The sequence below is a fragment of the Topomyia yanbarensis genome, chromosome 2 (assembly GCF_030247195.1).
Source record: "Topomyia yanbarensis strain Yona2022 chromosome 2, ASM3024719v1, whole genome shotgun sequence".
In the NCBI taxonomy this organism is placed as follows: Eukaryota; Metazoa; Arthropoda; class Insecta; order Diptera; family Culicidae; genus Topomyia; species Topomyia yanbarensis.
Window position 1 is genome coordinate 118788521 of NC_080671.1, and position 15512 is coordinate 118804032.

Genomic DNA, 15512 nt, shown 5'->3' on the forward strand with positions numbered 1-15512 from the left:
ACTTTGACAAAATGGATATTTTTGGAACGGGCTTAACAAGTAGATGTTGAAAATAAATGTTTCACACAATTTTGAAATCCAAGATAGCGACTTCCGATTGAGCAATATTCTTGATAACCCTAACAATATAAGTATTTTTGAAACAGGCTTGACAAGTAGATGTTGAAAATAGATGTTTGGAAGCGCCTTTATGAAGTCCAGAATAGCGACGTCCGGTAGAGCGGAATTTTATACAACCCTAACCCGTGATATCCCGATCAGAATGAAATAACAAGATAATAACAGAACACAATTTTTGTAACATATTGTGTTATAAATTAGGTCTCGTTAGTAGTTAAAATAACAGAAATTTATAACAAGTAACAATGCGAGATATAGTTTTGAAATATTTCTGTTATGTGTTTCTGATCGGGATGAGCTTGACGCGTAAATAACGGAAATCGATGAGTGATGTCATATTGAAGGCCGAAATAGTAACTTCCAGTTGGATAACATTTTCTATAGCCATATCATCACTAATACTTACATAGGGGAACCCAAGGCTATTCGGACCTACCTAAGCAAATCGCCCTTTTAGGTGGACAGGCGTGAAAAAATTTATCGGTCCAGAGTCTTAATTGTTAGTTTGAAACCTCAGCTACATTTTGATGCTATAAAAGTACATTTTCACTACTTCATGGCAGCGCTAGGCGAAGATTTGCAAAACTCTTCGTTTTTCCATCCATTTACAATGTAGGGGTAATTCGGACCTCCCTACGGGGCAAATCAGACCTTATTTTTTTATTTTATTTTTTTATGATTTACGGTACACATAATACACCTATGAAATATTTATTAGAGAATAAATCCTTAAGAATAAAAAAATTGCGATACAAAAACTTAATCAGGTTAATAACAGTTGTCAACTGGCGCAGCATGTATTTTCTTTGCTGTGGTGTGCGCAATCGTATGTGCAGCCGCAAGCCGCTGAACTATGGTTGATGGAATAGGGAATCCGAATAGCACCGTACGCTCTTTTCACGCAAAAGTGGTGAGCGTCTTGAAAATATCTGTGTTTTCACCCAAACATAAATCATTCCATAAAATAGGAACGTCAAGCTTTCCAAAACACTTACCTGTTATTTCTTCACTTTTAGTTGTTGCTTTAATCACGGTTTTACCATTATAATGATTTTTGTTGTGAGGACGGCAAAAAAAATGAAATACGTTGTATCTCCTTTCTAAAAAAAACAAAGAATGAGATTCATCTGTCAAAATTAATGTTTTAGCTATTCCACGAATATGCACGACAGTCAGAAAGTCGAAATCAAGATGGTCCGAATTACCCACACGGTCTTAATAGCCCCGGGTTCCCCTATATATTTCCTCAATTATAATCCCAATCCGAAAATGCCCATATTATTGAGGTTATGGAGGGTTTATCTAAACCGAAATTCGCCAACTTGGATTTCAAAATAGCTTAAGACATCGATTTCCGTCATGCATTCGTCAACCTTATTGCGTAAATACCCACACTGTTGAGTTTATAGAGAATTCATCTAAACCGCAAGTCACTATCTAAATGGCTTTAGACATCGATTTCAATCATCTACTCGTCAACCTTATTCTGAAAGTACCCATATTGTTGAGGTTATAGAGATTTGAACTGAACCGAAAGACACCATTTTTGATTTCCAGATGGCATCAGACATCGATTTTCATCATCTACGCACCAACCCATTCCGAAAATACTCATGTTATTGTAAAACTGCCAGGGTGACAATTTACCACTGGGTGGAAATATACCTATTCGTGCGTACTCTCTCCGTAGAGTGTATTGTTTACGTTAAAGTTATGCTTACCGCTGTTCGATACCGTTCACATTTGATTTGAAATTTTTTGTATAGTTTCGCGTTTGTGAACGGTTTTGTGCGTGTAGTAAATTATGTTTTATGTTTGTATATAAGAAACATAGGGTTTAGATAGGTCACCGCTCTCCTCTCGCTGCAAAAGTGATTGCTGACTATGCTGTACCATAGCAATAACAACTAAGCGGCGGTGCGTTTTTGGTGGTGTTTGGTCGAGTGAAAAAAGCGGCCATCATGAAAAAGGAGAAAGTGGCGAACCACGCCGAATAACAGACGTCCGTAATAAGTTTTGTGAGACAGTTTCCAGCACTAGAGAAAAGTTTCAGTGCGCGAATGCGACGGCAAACTAAGACCGTCGGAAAGTGCCGGCTCGTGGTTCGGGCACAGTGTATAGTGTGGGGTCAAGTCGCCGGAAAAGGTAGCAAAGCACCAAGGAGTCACTCGCTTCCCCGGCTAGGTATAAAGGACCCAGAAGACGCCTTTCCGCTCTCCCTGTGAAGGATCAACCGAACGAGCCTACATCTCCTTCACAGCTAAACGTCAAGGAGAGCGAAGCAGATCGGCCAAAGGTGCCCTCTGAGAAGTACACTGCGGTGACATCTGGGATCTCCCGCGGGGAGCGAGTAGATCCAGCGATAATTCGCCAACGTCACTAGGGAGGCTCCAACAAAGGAGCCAAGCTCACCTCCCTAGCTAAACGCCAAGGACCGCTGCCGGAGCAGCCAACGACATTCCGGGAGAACTCTGCCATTGTAAACTCGGCCGGTCGGACAAAACCGCTGTCTTCCCGCCAACTGCAGCAGATCGACGAGCAGCAGAGAGTGCACAGAGAAGAGAGGTGAATAAAAGTCGGTAAATTTAATAATTTATTTGTTTGATTACCTTTTTTTGTTGTGTTACAAAAATCCGAAATTCCGGTAGATGCACCTAGGCCGCCCTGAAAAGAAGGGTCCGTCGGGCAAACAAGAACCTGAGTAGTGGGCTACCCGTTACGTGGATTTACTTACATTATGAAGGTTATAGAAAATTTATCTTAACAGGAAGTCGCCATCTTGGATTTCAAAATGGCTTCAGATATCGATTTTCGTCATCCACTCGTCAAACTCATTCCGAAAATACCCAGCTTTTATTAGTAACAGTTAACTAAGAATGTTTTAAATTGTAGACAACTTCATACTGTACTGTTTAAGTTTATACGACCGTTTTTTTGAAATTAGTTCGTAGAAAAAGTTACGTAAATCAAATATTATCCAAAAAAGAGTTCGTAAATTAAGGTGTATACTAAACTAAATGTGCAAGAAAACCTTTTAAACAAGTTATTCTGATATTACCGTAGATGGTATTATGCTGTTTATTGTGAATAAAATGCATATTCTATTCAAGGAACGAGGGTACAATAAAAAATTAAATTGAAGAGGAGCTAGTTGCTCTAAGAAAATTTCCTAAATATCGTTTTATATCTCGATATGCTGCATACATGTGAGCAACTGAAAATAAAAGTCGCAAGGACAGTGCATGCAGAACCTTCAAATATATTAGAATATAAAAACCGGATATAAACTTCAAGCATAAAAATCGAACCGGGGCTTTGCTCTGTAAAAGTCGGATAAAATAACCTTCCATATAAAAAACGGAAATAAATTTATCCGATTCTTACAAAGTAGTTTTTGTTAGCCGATTTTTTATCTTGAACATCACGATATACGGATACTTCTGCGAACAATTTGTTTAATTTTAACCGATTTTTATACTGGAGGTTCAATTTTGCCAAGCTTTACGGGTGAACATTTTGAAGCAATCCTTATGCTAAAAGATCTCCATCCTATTTTCACGCTTGAAGTTTATTTCCGATTTTTATATTCTAGTATAGTTGAAACGGGTTATACAACGCATGTTCTTTCCTTGAAACTTTCTGTACATGAGAACTTCGCCACAAAAGCCACTTTGCATTCTTTGTTTTTTCTAAAAATGATCTACTGTCTTTTGAAAAGGGTCAAACTATTTTTACCATTTTTTTTAGATATCTATAGTCTATAAATGACAAATCCTACAAAAAATGTTGTAGTAGTCATTTTCAAAAAATTAGCCGTTTTCACAAACTTAGAATAAAAATATTGAAAAAAATCTCCATCGACTCTTACACTGCAAAAAAATCCATTTTAAAAATTTGAAGTCGATTTACAAATAAACCTCATCTTTGATTTGGACGAAATTTTGTTTCAAGATAGGTAATTATGTTCCCTACCAACCGTCAAAAATTCAAGTTGGGCACTTTCAAGGAAAAGAAGTTATTTGAAAATAACTTTTCCTTGCCTGAACTGAATTTTTCAGTGTATTTTTATTGAAAACTAAACCAATGAAAATCATAATCATCTCAGAATCCAATTTCCCTAATACATGCAAAAAGTATCAGTAACGAATTTGGTATATATTCATAACAAAATTGAATGTAAACAATAATGAAATAACACTAATAGCCTTAGACTTTTACATTTTTTTAAATAATTAGCACGATGACGAAGTCGACCGACAAATCGACACACAATGATCTCCACTGCGAGCCGTGTCAGTTAAACTGCACTCAGGGTATACTTTTTTTTCATTCTCATTAAAGACTAAGTATTTTGTACTTTAAACAAAATATTCGACAACCGGCATTTGTACAACCAAACACCTCGATATTTTTTTATAAATCTTAATTCCATTACATCTACCATTATCTGAGTGACAAGAAAGCCTTCCATCATGTAAGGGCCACATAATCGAATAAATGTAAATGAGGTATGGACTCGGTATTAACTTACACTTTTCTTATCCATTCCAACGTACAGGTACGATGCGAAGGCGACGTTTGAGCCAACCTGGCGCACCGATCTCTGCATCACCGAGAATCTGATGGAGAACATCACCCGATGCATTTGCCCATTATCGGGCACGTTTGTGGTTTTGCTTGCCAAAAAGAACTACAACGTAAGTACCGACGCAGCGTTCAACTTGTTCAGCTCTTTCAGCCCAGGAAGAATGTGTTATGTGCCACTATTTCAGCATCATCCTTCATCGTCGAGCCATGTCAGGAAGCCATTCCCAGTAGCAACAAACAATTCGGGACGTAACTGGTTTGTTGGGTGCATCTTTCATTGCTCAGAGTGAAAAGCAAGCTGATCCGATGACCGTTGCTCTTTGTGCCATTCCACGTACTGCTAGAAAGTACGCTTATCCGACACTTGAAATGTGGTCAGACATGCCCATGATGGTTTCGAAACGACGATAGCTCTGTTGCTGTGTAATGATTTCACCTCGTACATATTTCCGTTTTTCCGTACCATACATAACAGGGGTGCCGTTCTCAAAGAAATACAACTTATCCCTTAGATGCGATATGGTTGGTTAACTCAAATCATCGAGAATGTACCAACAGGATACTTAACTTACAACTGCATGAACATCATTCGATTCGTTAGGTTGAATGGCTGCATTACTGTGTAGACCATGCGTTCCCATTTGTTTTGTTTGCGATCAAAGTATCCTGTGCCTCCATCAACCATTTTTTGGAAGGAAACAGAAATACACCCCCAACACAGTTGAAAGCCAACCGTCAGAAACAATGTTGCGAGCATTCCGAACAATACATCACACAGAGTTGTAGCTGTAGCTGAACTTGACCACGAGCACAAGCCAGCCAAAGCAATGCGCCAGAATGGCGCTTTTCCTTTCCGGCATTCTTCGTTCCATCACTCACTGGTCGAAATTCCATCCAGTTCTTCTCTTGTTCGAAGTTTTTTTTTCTACTCCCACTCTCGTTGCGAATGCAAGTCAGTAAAGTCGGAAAATCACTGAAATCCCGTCAGACTTGATTCTTTGTATTCTCCGACACGCGTGCCGCAAAAACAGTTGCTGTCTTACGCTCGCACACCCCCGACGACCCGGTGTAGGGGGAGACGGAAATAATTCACTGCACGAAGCGATAAATTCCCATTTAATTCTGTTTAATGATACTTAAGAAACCATTTAAAGAACATTTCGTTTCGGAGATGAAACAGAAACGCTTCGCCACAGCACTCGCCGGGGATGGCGAGGAAGGCATTCTTAGTCGTTGGTTGCTTCTATATTTGCTGTTTACCCACAGATACAACAATCGTACGGTTCGAGCGAGTAGTTTTCATGCACCAAAATAACACACGGGGTGAATGTGTTTTTTGTTTTTGTTGTAGAGTCGTGAGTGAATATACTATGGTGATCCGTTATTGCGATTGAGTTTAGTAAATCACCAAGTCAAATGTTCAGATTGTAAAGCGTGTCTTTCTCGCAACTCCAAAATCCTTCAAGTGATGAGATAAACCCTCTCGTCATAAAAATAGTGGATGGTTTACAGCCTGAACAAAATCTCATTTCATTTGCATTCTGATCCATAACCACAATCGTGGCTGACAAACATGGCACCGACGAGAAACTCTCATAAAATGCAACTATCAAACAGAATTGCGACTCGCAGTGGCGCTAATCTCATTTCCAGCCATTAGGCATTTCGGCGACCGTTTCTGGTCCCCGCTGCCGTGCTGGATGCGAGCGAAATTTCTCAGACATCACGGCTGCGACTGAACTTAATTGCCGACCAGTCCCGGTTGGTACTGTAATGCCATGTTGACTTCGTACCCGTGGACGGGGGAAAAACAGAAGCTTTAAACGTGGCAATGAAATTGTGACTCATAAAAAGCAGGGTCCCATGGTTGGGCCTAACGTTCATACACAGTGCCAGGAAAGCCATGGCGCAACGATGGACGACAGCAAAAGGATTTATGAGCCCGATGGTCATAAAATTTGTCGGTCACTGGGGTCTGTTCTGCGTACAGCACCGGATAGAACACCGGAAACTGTGGAGAGTGGGCTGTTCCCATAAACGAATGCCAAGCCCATGTTCGGAGTATTTTTGAACACGTGGGATTGACTGGCTATTTCAGACGGACTAGTTAGTGAGGAACAATTGTATATTGATTGCAGGATGTTCGAAATTTAGTGGCTTGCATTTGATTTTTATTGTAACCGTCACTTATGCCTTATCGTCGTGAAAGATTTTTTTTATTTTTGACAACTCGCAAAAACTGGGACAAACCCAAAAGTCTGCCGATAAGTAGAAGCCATTCGAATAATAGCTGTTTTTACTGAAACCGGTGAAGGCGTACAGACAAAATATATTCAAAGCAATTTTTCGTGACGGAATAAAAGTATTTTGACGCGCCCCCTGATAATATTTCAACGGATCTTTACTGATGGTGATTTGGATTATCGGCAATCAACTTTTTCTCATAAGCTAAAAGTGCTGCTTGTGGAATCGTTTGATTTATGGAATTTATATTGATGCCATCAATCAACTTTGATATCAGCGAACGAGGGAAGGTTTTTGCGTGGAAAAAGTTTGCAAGAGAAATCATCCAATAAAATCGTTACCCCACTTTTTGCTTGATTTGTCACTCTAAACGTGATACGCTGGCTGGCGGGAATTAGATAGGGTGGAGACTAGTTGCAAATCATACGACCAACAACACCTAATGGGAGTAATTCCTGAACGGTGCCATTCATGTGTTCGACGAATGGAAGGATCTATGGTTTTCTTATGATATATACTCAGAAAAAGAGTAAACATATTTAAAAAGCATAAATTTCCTTTGCTAAATTTGTTTGAGGCTAAACCACTACATTCGTTCGGTGATTCTCGAAATGATAAGTCGACCGTTGCGGTCCGTGCAGTGTAACCTTATAAGGAATAGTTTTAAGTCGCTTTCAAGGTCACAGTATTTTGAAGTAGGACTACGTCTTTGTTTTCGATATAGGGCTGCAGAGCAAAGGAAACTGCTACTATACTAGTAAGCTGTCGAGATGAGTGAGTCACAGAAGCAAGAAGTGGTGCTCTGGCCAGATACGGTGATTATTGATGACTCACATAAGACCAATTATTCGTGATAAGGAACATTTTCTGAAGGTGAAGATGGAGGTTAGACTAAAGATAGTCGCCTTTATCGAGTTCAACCATGTCAGGTATTCAGCGCTCATAGCGTTCAACAAATAGGCCCAGGCGCAACCACTCATTTTGAATAATTTAAAACATATGCTTGTGTGTGAAAATCAATGTTCGGTTACAAGATCGGATACCGCTTTCTTGCAGATACATTTGGGAGAAACGGAGCACAAAACATAATACGATAATACAATTACGCATAGTATAGTATGTATAGTATGTGAAAAAACGGCACTTTACGGTTTATCTTGATCAGAAACCGCTGAACACAAACAATTACCAAATTTGTGGCACCTGTTCAGGAAATATTACCAACGACAAAAGTTGCGTCAAGTATCTCAATATCTACAGCCAGTACTATCATTGAGAAAACTCTCACTCGTAAAGGCAACAAGCAAGGACGGAAACAGGTGTTCACGAACATAAGGCAGCAAGCTCGATGATGACACGGAAATTTTCAATAGCGAGACAAATATAAACGACCCCCTATACGCAGTTGGTGAGGAAAAATATTTCTCGCCTCGTAAACGAGCATCCACGTGCAATGGCAAAGAGCTCGCGCAAGATCAGCTGGACAACCATTAAAGCTCGTTTTATTATTTTTATTATTGGGAATAGATAGAAATAGATAAAAAACCACAGCTACGATTTGCTAAAGCATTGAACCGAGTCCACTAAACGAATTATTTTAAAAAAGTAGTAGAAGTTTAATGGAGAGGAATCAGGAATCAGAATATATTGGCTTAAATGGCACGTTCCCCGTATGTAGCCGGGGATTTGTGCCTTGCCGTGTGTTTTCATCATTTCCTGAGCGGAAGGAAAGGATAAGAAGGTGTGGGGAAGTAGAATTGGAAGGGTGGGAAAATAACAGCACAAAAACAAAAATAAACAACAGGTAAGTTAAACTCACAAGTAGTTCAACTTGCCTGCGAATAAGCCTAAAGCTCTTTACCACATTGGATAAGAAACTTTAGTATGTCTCTGAGTTTCAGTCGTCCAAACATGGTTTCGTCTATATAAGGACGGCCGAAGTCTCGAAATCGCCATTGCGCTACCGCTGGACAGTTGCATATCAGATGATATGAGGTTCCGTAGTCGGATTCACAAAGATCACATGAAAAAGACTCAGCGCGCTGAATAGTTGCCATGTGATAATTGAGTTTGCAGTGGCCGGTTAAATCCCTGGTCAGCATGCCGCAGTGGAGCTTCGAAAAATGTAGGAGATTTTTCGAAATAACTGGGCAAGGTTGTTCTAGAAACGCCTTTATTTGGCGACACGTTTGTAGATTTCTCCAATAATTGCGGTGCTCGGACAAAGCCCAGGACCGTATTTTTTCCCTTATCCAACTTGTCGAAATTGGCGGCGCGGGCTCAGGACCAACGAAGTCAATCGCTGAACCTGCCCTGGCCAATTCGTCAGCCCATTCATTTCCAGTAATACCAGAATGTCCGGGCACCCAGACAAGGTAGATAGTGTTGACAATGCTTAGCTCTTCGATTTGGGTTCGGCACGCGATCACTAGTTTGGACCGTGATTTGTCTGAGCTAAGGGCCTTGATTGCAACATGACTATCGGAGCAGAAGTTTATAACATTGCCGGGCAATCTCCGTTGAAATTCCGATCGTACCCCGCACATAATCGCCAAGATTTCTGCTTGGAATACAGTACAGTATCTACCTAGTGAGTGAGATTGCTCCAATATCATTTCACGATAGTAGACACCAGCACCAGCACGTCCCTCCATCAGAGAACCGTTAGTGTAACAGACTACTTGCGTTTGTTGTTGTCTTTCCATAAAGCCAGACAACCACTCCTCTCGAGAGGGAATCTTCACATGGAATGTCCTGTAAGGAAAACTACATGTATCGCTGGGAGCAAGAATATCTTCACCCCATGTAACCATTTGTGATCACAATCGTGTACGACTGGTAGCAAGATCAACATGATTACTGTTCCAAAGCCCAGTAACCTGCAGTCTGTATGCACATTAGAGTGGGACAAAAAATAGATTCCAGCTCCGAGCAACTTTTTAGGTACCATTTGGGTCCTAGAACAACTGTGCAAATTCTTAGTTCGATCGGTGAAACTATATTTTTGCGCCCACTGTTTAAAGTTTACATGGGATTTTGTATGGGAAAGTTAACTTTCACAAAATAATTCCTCCAGGAGTCGCCCATTACTTCCTAAAAATTAATCGGTATGTGGCTTGTATAGGAAATTTAACAAAGTAAAAAAGATTCGAAAACCACGAAACGATCTGATGCTTCAGAAAAAAGTTATTAAGCAGAAACCGATTGATGCTCTGACGATTGATAAAATATTCATTTTTTCTAGCACCACTGCCGTTGGTTGTCCAATTATACGCAATTTTGTTTTAATCCTCTCTTAACGTATCTAAATCGTTTATCTATACTATTTGGCCACTTCGCAAGGTTTTGAGGGATAAATTGAGGCTTCTTTTGTACATAATAAGAGAAAGTTAAAAATTTTGTATATAATAAAACCGTCAGAAGCAGTGATGCTATGAAAAGTGAAATTTTCATCAATCTTCAGGGCATGAATCGGTTTTTGCTTAATAACTTTTTCCACAAGCATCAGATCGTTTTGCAGTCTTCTAGACTTTGCTTCCTTGACAAATTTCCTATAAAAATCAGACATCTGTTTATTTTTAGGAGATAACGGACGGCTCTTGGAAGAATTAATTTGCAAAAGACAATTTTCCCATGCGAAATCCCATGTAAACTTTAAAGCGTGGGCGCAAAAATATAGTTTCATCGATCGAGCTAAAAATTTGCAGAGTTGTTCTGGGAGCTAAATGGGACCCAAAAAGTTACTCGGAGCCAAATTTTATTTTTTTCATATAACCATGTCCCACTCATGTTGTGCGATCATTACTCGTCACATCTGCAATTGGAACGAGTGATTTTGAGAGGGAACGCTTCCGAAAATCAAGCTAGAGCTTTAGTTGATCGACACAAAAAAACTAAATTGTATCGATATTTGTTAGCATGAGGTCGACAAAATATATTTGATTAATTAGCCGTTTTCCATGAATGATCCAATAAACACTTCAGAGTTAACTCAGCCATTGTTTTATTTATATTAACACACATTTTTATGGAACGCAGATAACTTAATATTGTTTATTTTTCTGGTTCATTCTTTATATTAAATCCATATTAACTTTTGAATAATAAGATTTGTAAACAACACAGAAGACATTTGAAATTGATTCTACCAAGGGTAAAAATGTTAATTTATGTGTATCTTTCATGAAATTCAACTCGACAGCGGAATAATGAGCGAAATAATTTTGTTTACAAAAATCTCATTAGCACTTTTGAAGAATTGATATTTAAATGTAATTTAAAGTTATTTTCCATGGGGCGCACATATTTTGATTTTGCTTTGCATAATATTTCATGGGCTTCAAACAATAACAAATATCTCGCATATTCACTATTTTGTTAAATATGTTAAATTGCATTTCGTTTGATGATTGAAGGCATGTGGCATGAAGGAATAAAACCACGATAAATTTTAATCGAATACATCCAATCTATGGAGAAAATTCAAGCTAGAAATGAAAACTGCAACATGGAAAGCAAAAGAGCCTCTAAGGATTTCGTTATAAAGCGATTACTTTTATGGTGGTTTACATATCAAGTTCTACTGATAGCAATACAACTGGGCCAACTAGTCATAACACGAGTATATAGCAACCCGTAGAAAGGTATTAAAACTATGAGGGATGCATGGAAGGTTTTAAACATTAGTTGTATTGAACGCTACAAAACTTCAATGTAACAAAAACTGTGACGTGGGATGCAAAAAGACTCCTTACATGGGATATACTAAAGTAAAAAATTGTAGTGAAGTCGGCAAGTATATAGGATCAATATAGACCAAATCGGACCAATAACAGATGGAATGAATGTACAGTAGGATTCCGTTTTTGGCAACAATTTTATTTTTTTCAGTTGCCAAAACCGGAACCGTGCCAAAAATGGAACCTTATTTTTAAAGTTTGAATTTTCAATTTACGACTTCAAAAATATTTCAAAGATTTTTAATCATATGTGAAATGAAATGAGATGAAAGAAAAAATATGCAAATTCAATTTTATTCATGATTTTATCAAATTCAGACGTCGTACAGTGGGGCAAGCTTTCGACGCTCAAAACCTCTACCGCCCTGGGTATATATCCTAGAGGATTAGTGTCTTTAGCAAAGCATCTTAGATGGAAATGATCATTATTTTGACCACTTTTGTTTTAATCTAGATAAGTAGAAACTGATCAAGATTAGTTCTATCTTTTGATAGAAGTGTTCTACCAAAAAACTTTCTTCGGCAAAGTTGTTTGTTTTGATATTTCTAACACATGTACTGAAGACATTTATACTTTATAACCTATGTAGATGGCGCTACATGACATTTAAAAAAATACTCGAGAAAACGAATTTTAACATTTGTTTATGAAAAATATATCTAGAAATAAATGTTTTATTCCTAAATCTTCGAAAATATACAATAATAAAAATGCTTAAAAGAGTGATAAATGTTATTATGACATTTTAAGGTTGTTTTCATCAAAAATAATAAAAAAAAATATGTTCCACAAAATTTGTAATAATCCACGAAGCAGCAGATGGCGGACGCTGGAATTTTGTTTGTGACTAGTAAAAACCTTTAACTTTATAACCACGAAGAGAAAAAAGTGGGGCAAGATGGGCCTTTTGCAGAAAAATGAAATGAGGAAAAAAATATAATTCAAGTTAAATAGTTCCTACTTTGCTAGATAATTTTTGAGTAAACTAAAATATATGCAAATATTTTCTTGTTTTCGAATTCAAATATAATATTTCGAACTGAGAATAAATTTATCAAGTAATTCATAAAGTAATCTTATTAAGATCACTGCTGTGTCTAGTCCTTTCTGCAGTTTTCCGAATTTTAGTTCAGTCATAAGGCTGTGCTTATTCTTTGCAAGAAACGTTTATCAGTCAGTTGTCAAAATAATGCTCATTTTCATCCAAGATACTTTTCCGAAGACACAAATCCTTCAGGATACATACCCAGGGCGCTAGAGGATTTGAGCATCGAAAGTAGCATTCTGCCCACTGTGCCGTCCTGTAGAATTCTCACAATCTTCGCGAACTTCTCGAGTGCAATTCCCCTCATTACGAATATGTAAAATAGCATTTAATTCGAATCGCATTACTTCGGCCCACTGAACATCAAAACTTGAACAATTCATTGAATGGTAGTGTTGATTTCGCTCCTGGGGCTGTTATGTCTTCTTTCTGAAAATTATTGAACAATTTTGTTTAAAAAACACAGCTCTTTTAAAAAATTAATAAATTTATTGCTTCAAAATGGTAATCGAACTGCAATGGTTGAAGATATTTAGGTTTGAAGAAAACCATTTTTGTTTTAAAAATCACTTGCAACTTGTCCATATTATAGAGGAAAGTCGTCGGTTGCCGGCACTGATCGGTTGTCGGTACCCCTATGTAGCTTTTGACAGAAACCAGATATGGACTTTCTGATAAATATTATTTGTGTTATATATTAGCGCGATCTTTTTGTGCCGATTGCTGAAGCAGACTCGAATGTTCTGTTCTACAACCAATATATTTTTTGAACAAGTGAAACTCTACTCAAAAGTTTTTTTGATGATTTGCTTAGTGTTCAGGAATCAGGAATCAGAATATATTGGCTCAAATGGCACGTTCCCCGTACATAGTCGGGGATTTGTGCCTTGCCGTGTGTTTTCATCATTTCCTGAGCGGAAGGAAAGGACAAGGACGTGTGAGGAAGTAGAATTGGAAGGGTGGGAAAAATAACAGCACAAAACAAAAATAAACAACAGGTAAGTTAAACTCACAAGTAGTTCAACTTGCCTGCGAATAAGCCTAAAGCTCTTTACCACATTGGATAAGAAACTTTAGTATGTCTCTGAGTTTCAGTCAACCAAACATGGTTTCGTCTATATAAGGACGGCTGAAGACTCGAAATCGCAATTGCGCTACCGCTGGACAGTTGCATATCAGATGATATGAGGTTCCGTAGTCGGATTCACAAAGATCACATGAAAAAGACTCAGCGCGCTGAATAGTTGCCATGTGATAATTGAGTTTGCAGTGGCCGGTTAAATCCCTGGTCAGCATGCCGCAGTGGAGCTTCGAAAAATGTAGGAGATTTTTCGAAATAACTGGGCAAGGTTGTTCTAGAAACGCCTTTATTTGGCGACACGTTTGTAGATTTCTCCAATAATTGCGGTGCTCGGACAAAGCCCAGGACCGTATTTTTTCCCTTATCCAACTTGTCGAAATTGGCGGCGCGGGCTCAGGACCAACGAAGTCAATCGCTGAACCTGCCCTGGCCAATTCGTCAGCCCATTCATTTCCAGTAATACCAGAATGTCCGGGCACCCAGACAAGGTAGATAGTGTTGACAATGCTTAGTTCTTCGATTTGGGTTCGGCACGCGATCACTAGCTTGGACCGGGATTTGTCTGAGCTAAGGGCCTTGATTGCAGCCTGACTATCGGAGCAGAAGTTTTTAACTCTGCCGGACAAACTCAGTTGAAGGGCCGATTGCACCCCGCACATAATCGCAAAGATTTCTGCTTGGAATACAGTACAGTATCTACCTAGTGAGTGAGATTGTTCCAATCTCATTTCACGACAGTAGACACCAGCACCGGCACGTCCCTCCATCAGAGAACCGTCAGTGTAACAGACTACTTGCGTTTGTTGTTGTCTTTCCATAAAGCCAGACAACCACTCCTCTCGAGAGGGAATTTTCGCATGGAATGTCCTGTAAGGAAAACTACAAGTGAGTGTAATATCGCTGGGAGCAAGAATATCTTCACCCCATGTAACCATTTGTGACCACAATCGTGTATGAGTGGTAGCAAGATCAACATGATTACTGTTCCAAAGCCCAGTAACCTGCAGTCTGTATGCACATGATAGTGCTTCTTGTTTTAAGTGTATGTGTAATGGTTTGATATTTAAAAGTGCCTCAAGAGCAGCAGTCGGAGTCGTGGTGAAAGCACCAGTCAACGCCATGAGCGCCATTCTTTGCAGATGGTTTAGCTTTGACTGGACTGTCACCACCTCTCCCCTCTATGACAGTATTGGACGTACAATTGTCGTGTAAATCCAATAGATGTACTTAGGTTTGAGACCCCAGGTCTCTCCAAAAGTTCGTCTGCACTGCCCGAAGGCCATGCACGCTTTCTTGACTCTGAACTCAATGTGAGCAGACCAATTCAGTTTGGAATCCAATATGACTCCAACGTATTTGACTTGATCTGCACACAGTAGCTCAGAATCAAAGAACTGCAAGGGACGAACCCCGGTTGTTATTTGCTTCTTCGTGAAAAGAACCATTGAAGCTTTGCTTGGGTTAACTGATAGTTTAACTTGTCGACACCACTGTTCGACAGCTCTTAATGCCTGTTGCATTAAGTCAAAGATTGTTCCGATGCAAAATCCAGTAATTAGTATTTGGTAATCGTCAGCAAAGTCAGGCTGGAAATCCAAGCTCATTGAGTTTCTTCAACAAGCCGTCATCTACCAAGTTCCATAACAAAGGTGACAGAACGCCGCCCTGAGGACAACCGCAAATACTTAACTTCCG

The 15512-nt window shown here is 39.0% G+C and overlaps 1 protein-coding gene across 1 annotated transcript in view; it reads left to right on the top strand.

Moving 5' to 3' along the window:
* LOC131679305 (uncharacterized) overlaps window positions 1-15512 on the top strand; it is a 615352-nt gene that overhangs the window by 464903 nt on the left and 134937 nt on the right. Inside the window, exon 17 of the mRNA XM_058960013.1 lies at window positions 4679-4817. Coding sequence (XP_058815996.1) covers window positions 4679-4817 — 139 coding nt within the window. The remainder of the gene's footprint in view (window positions 1-4678; window positions 4818-15512) is intronic.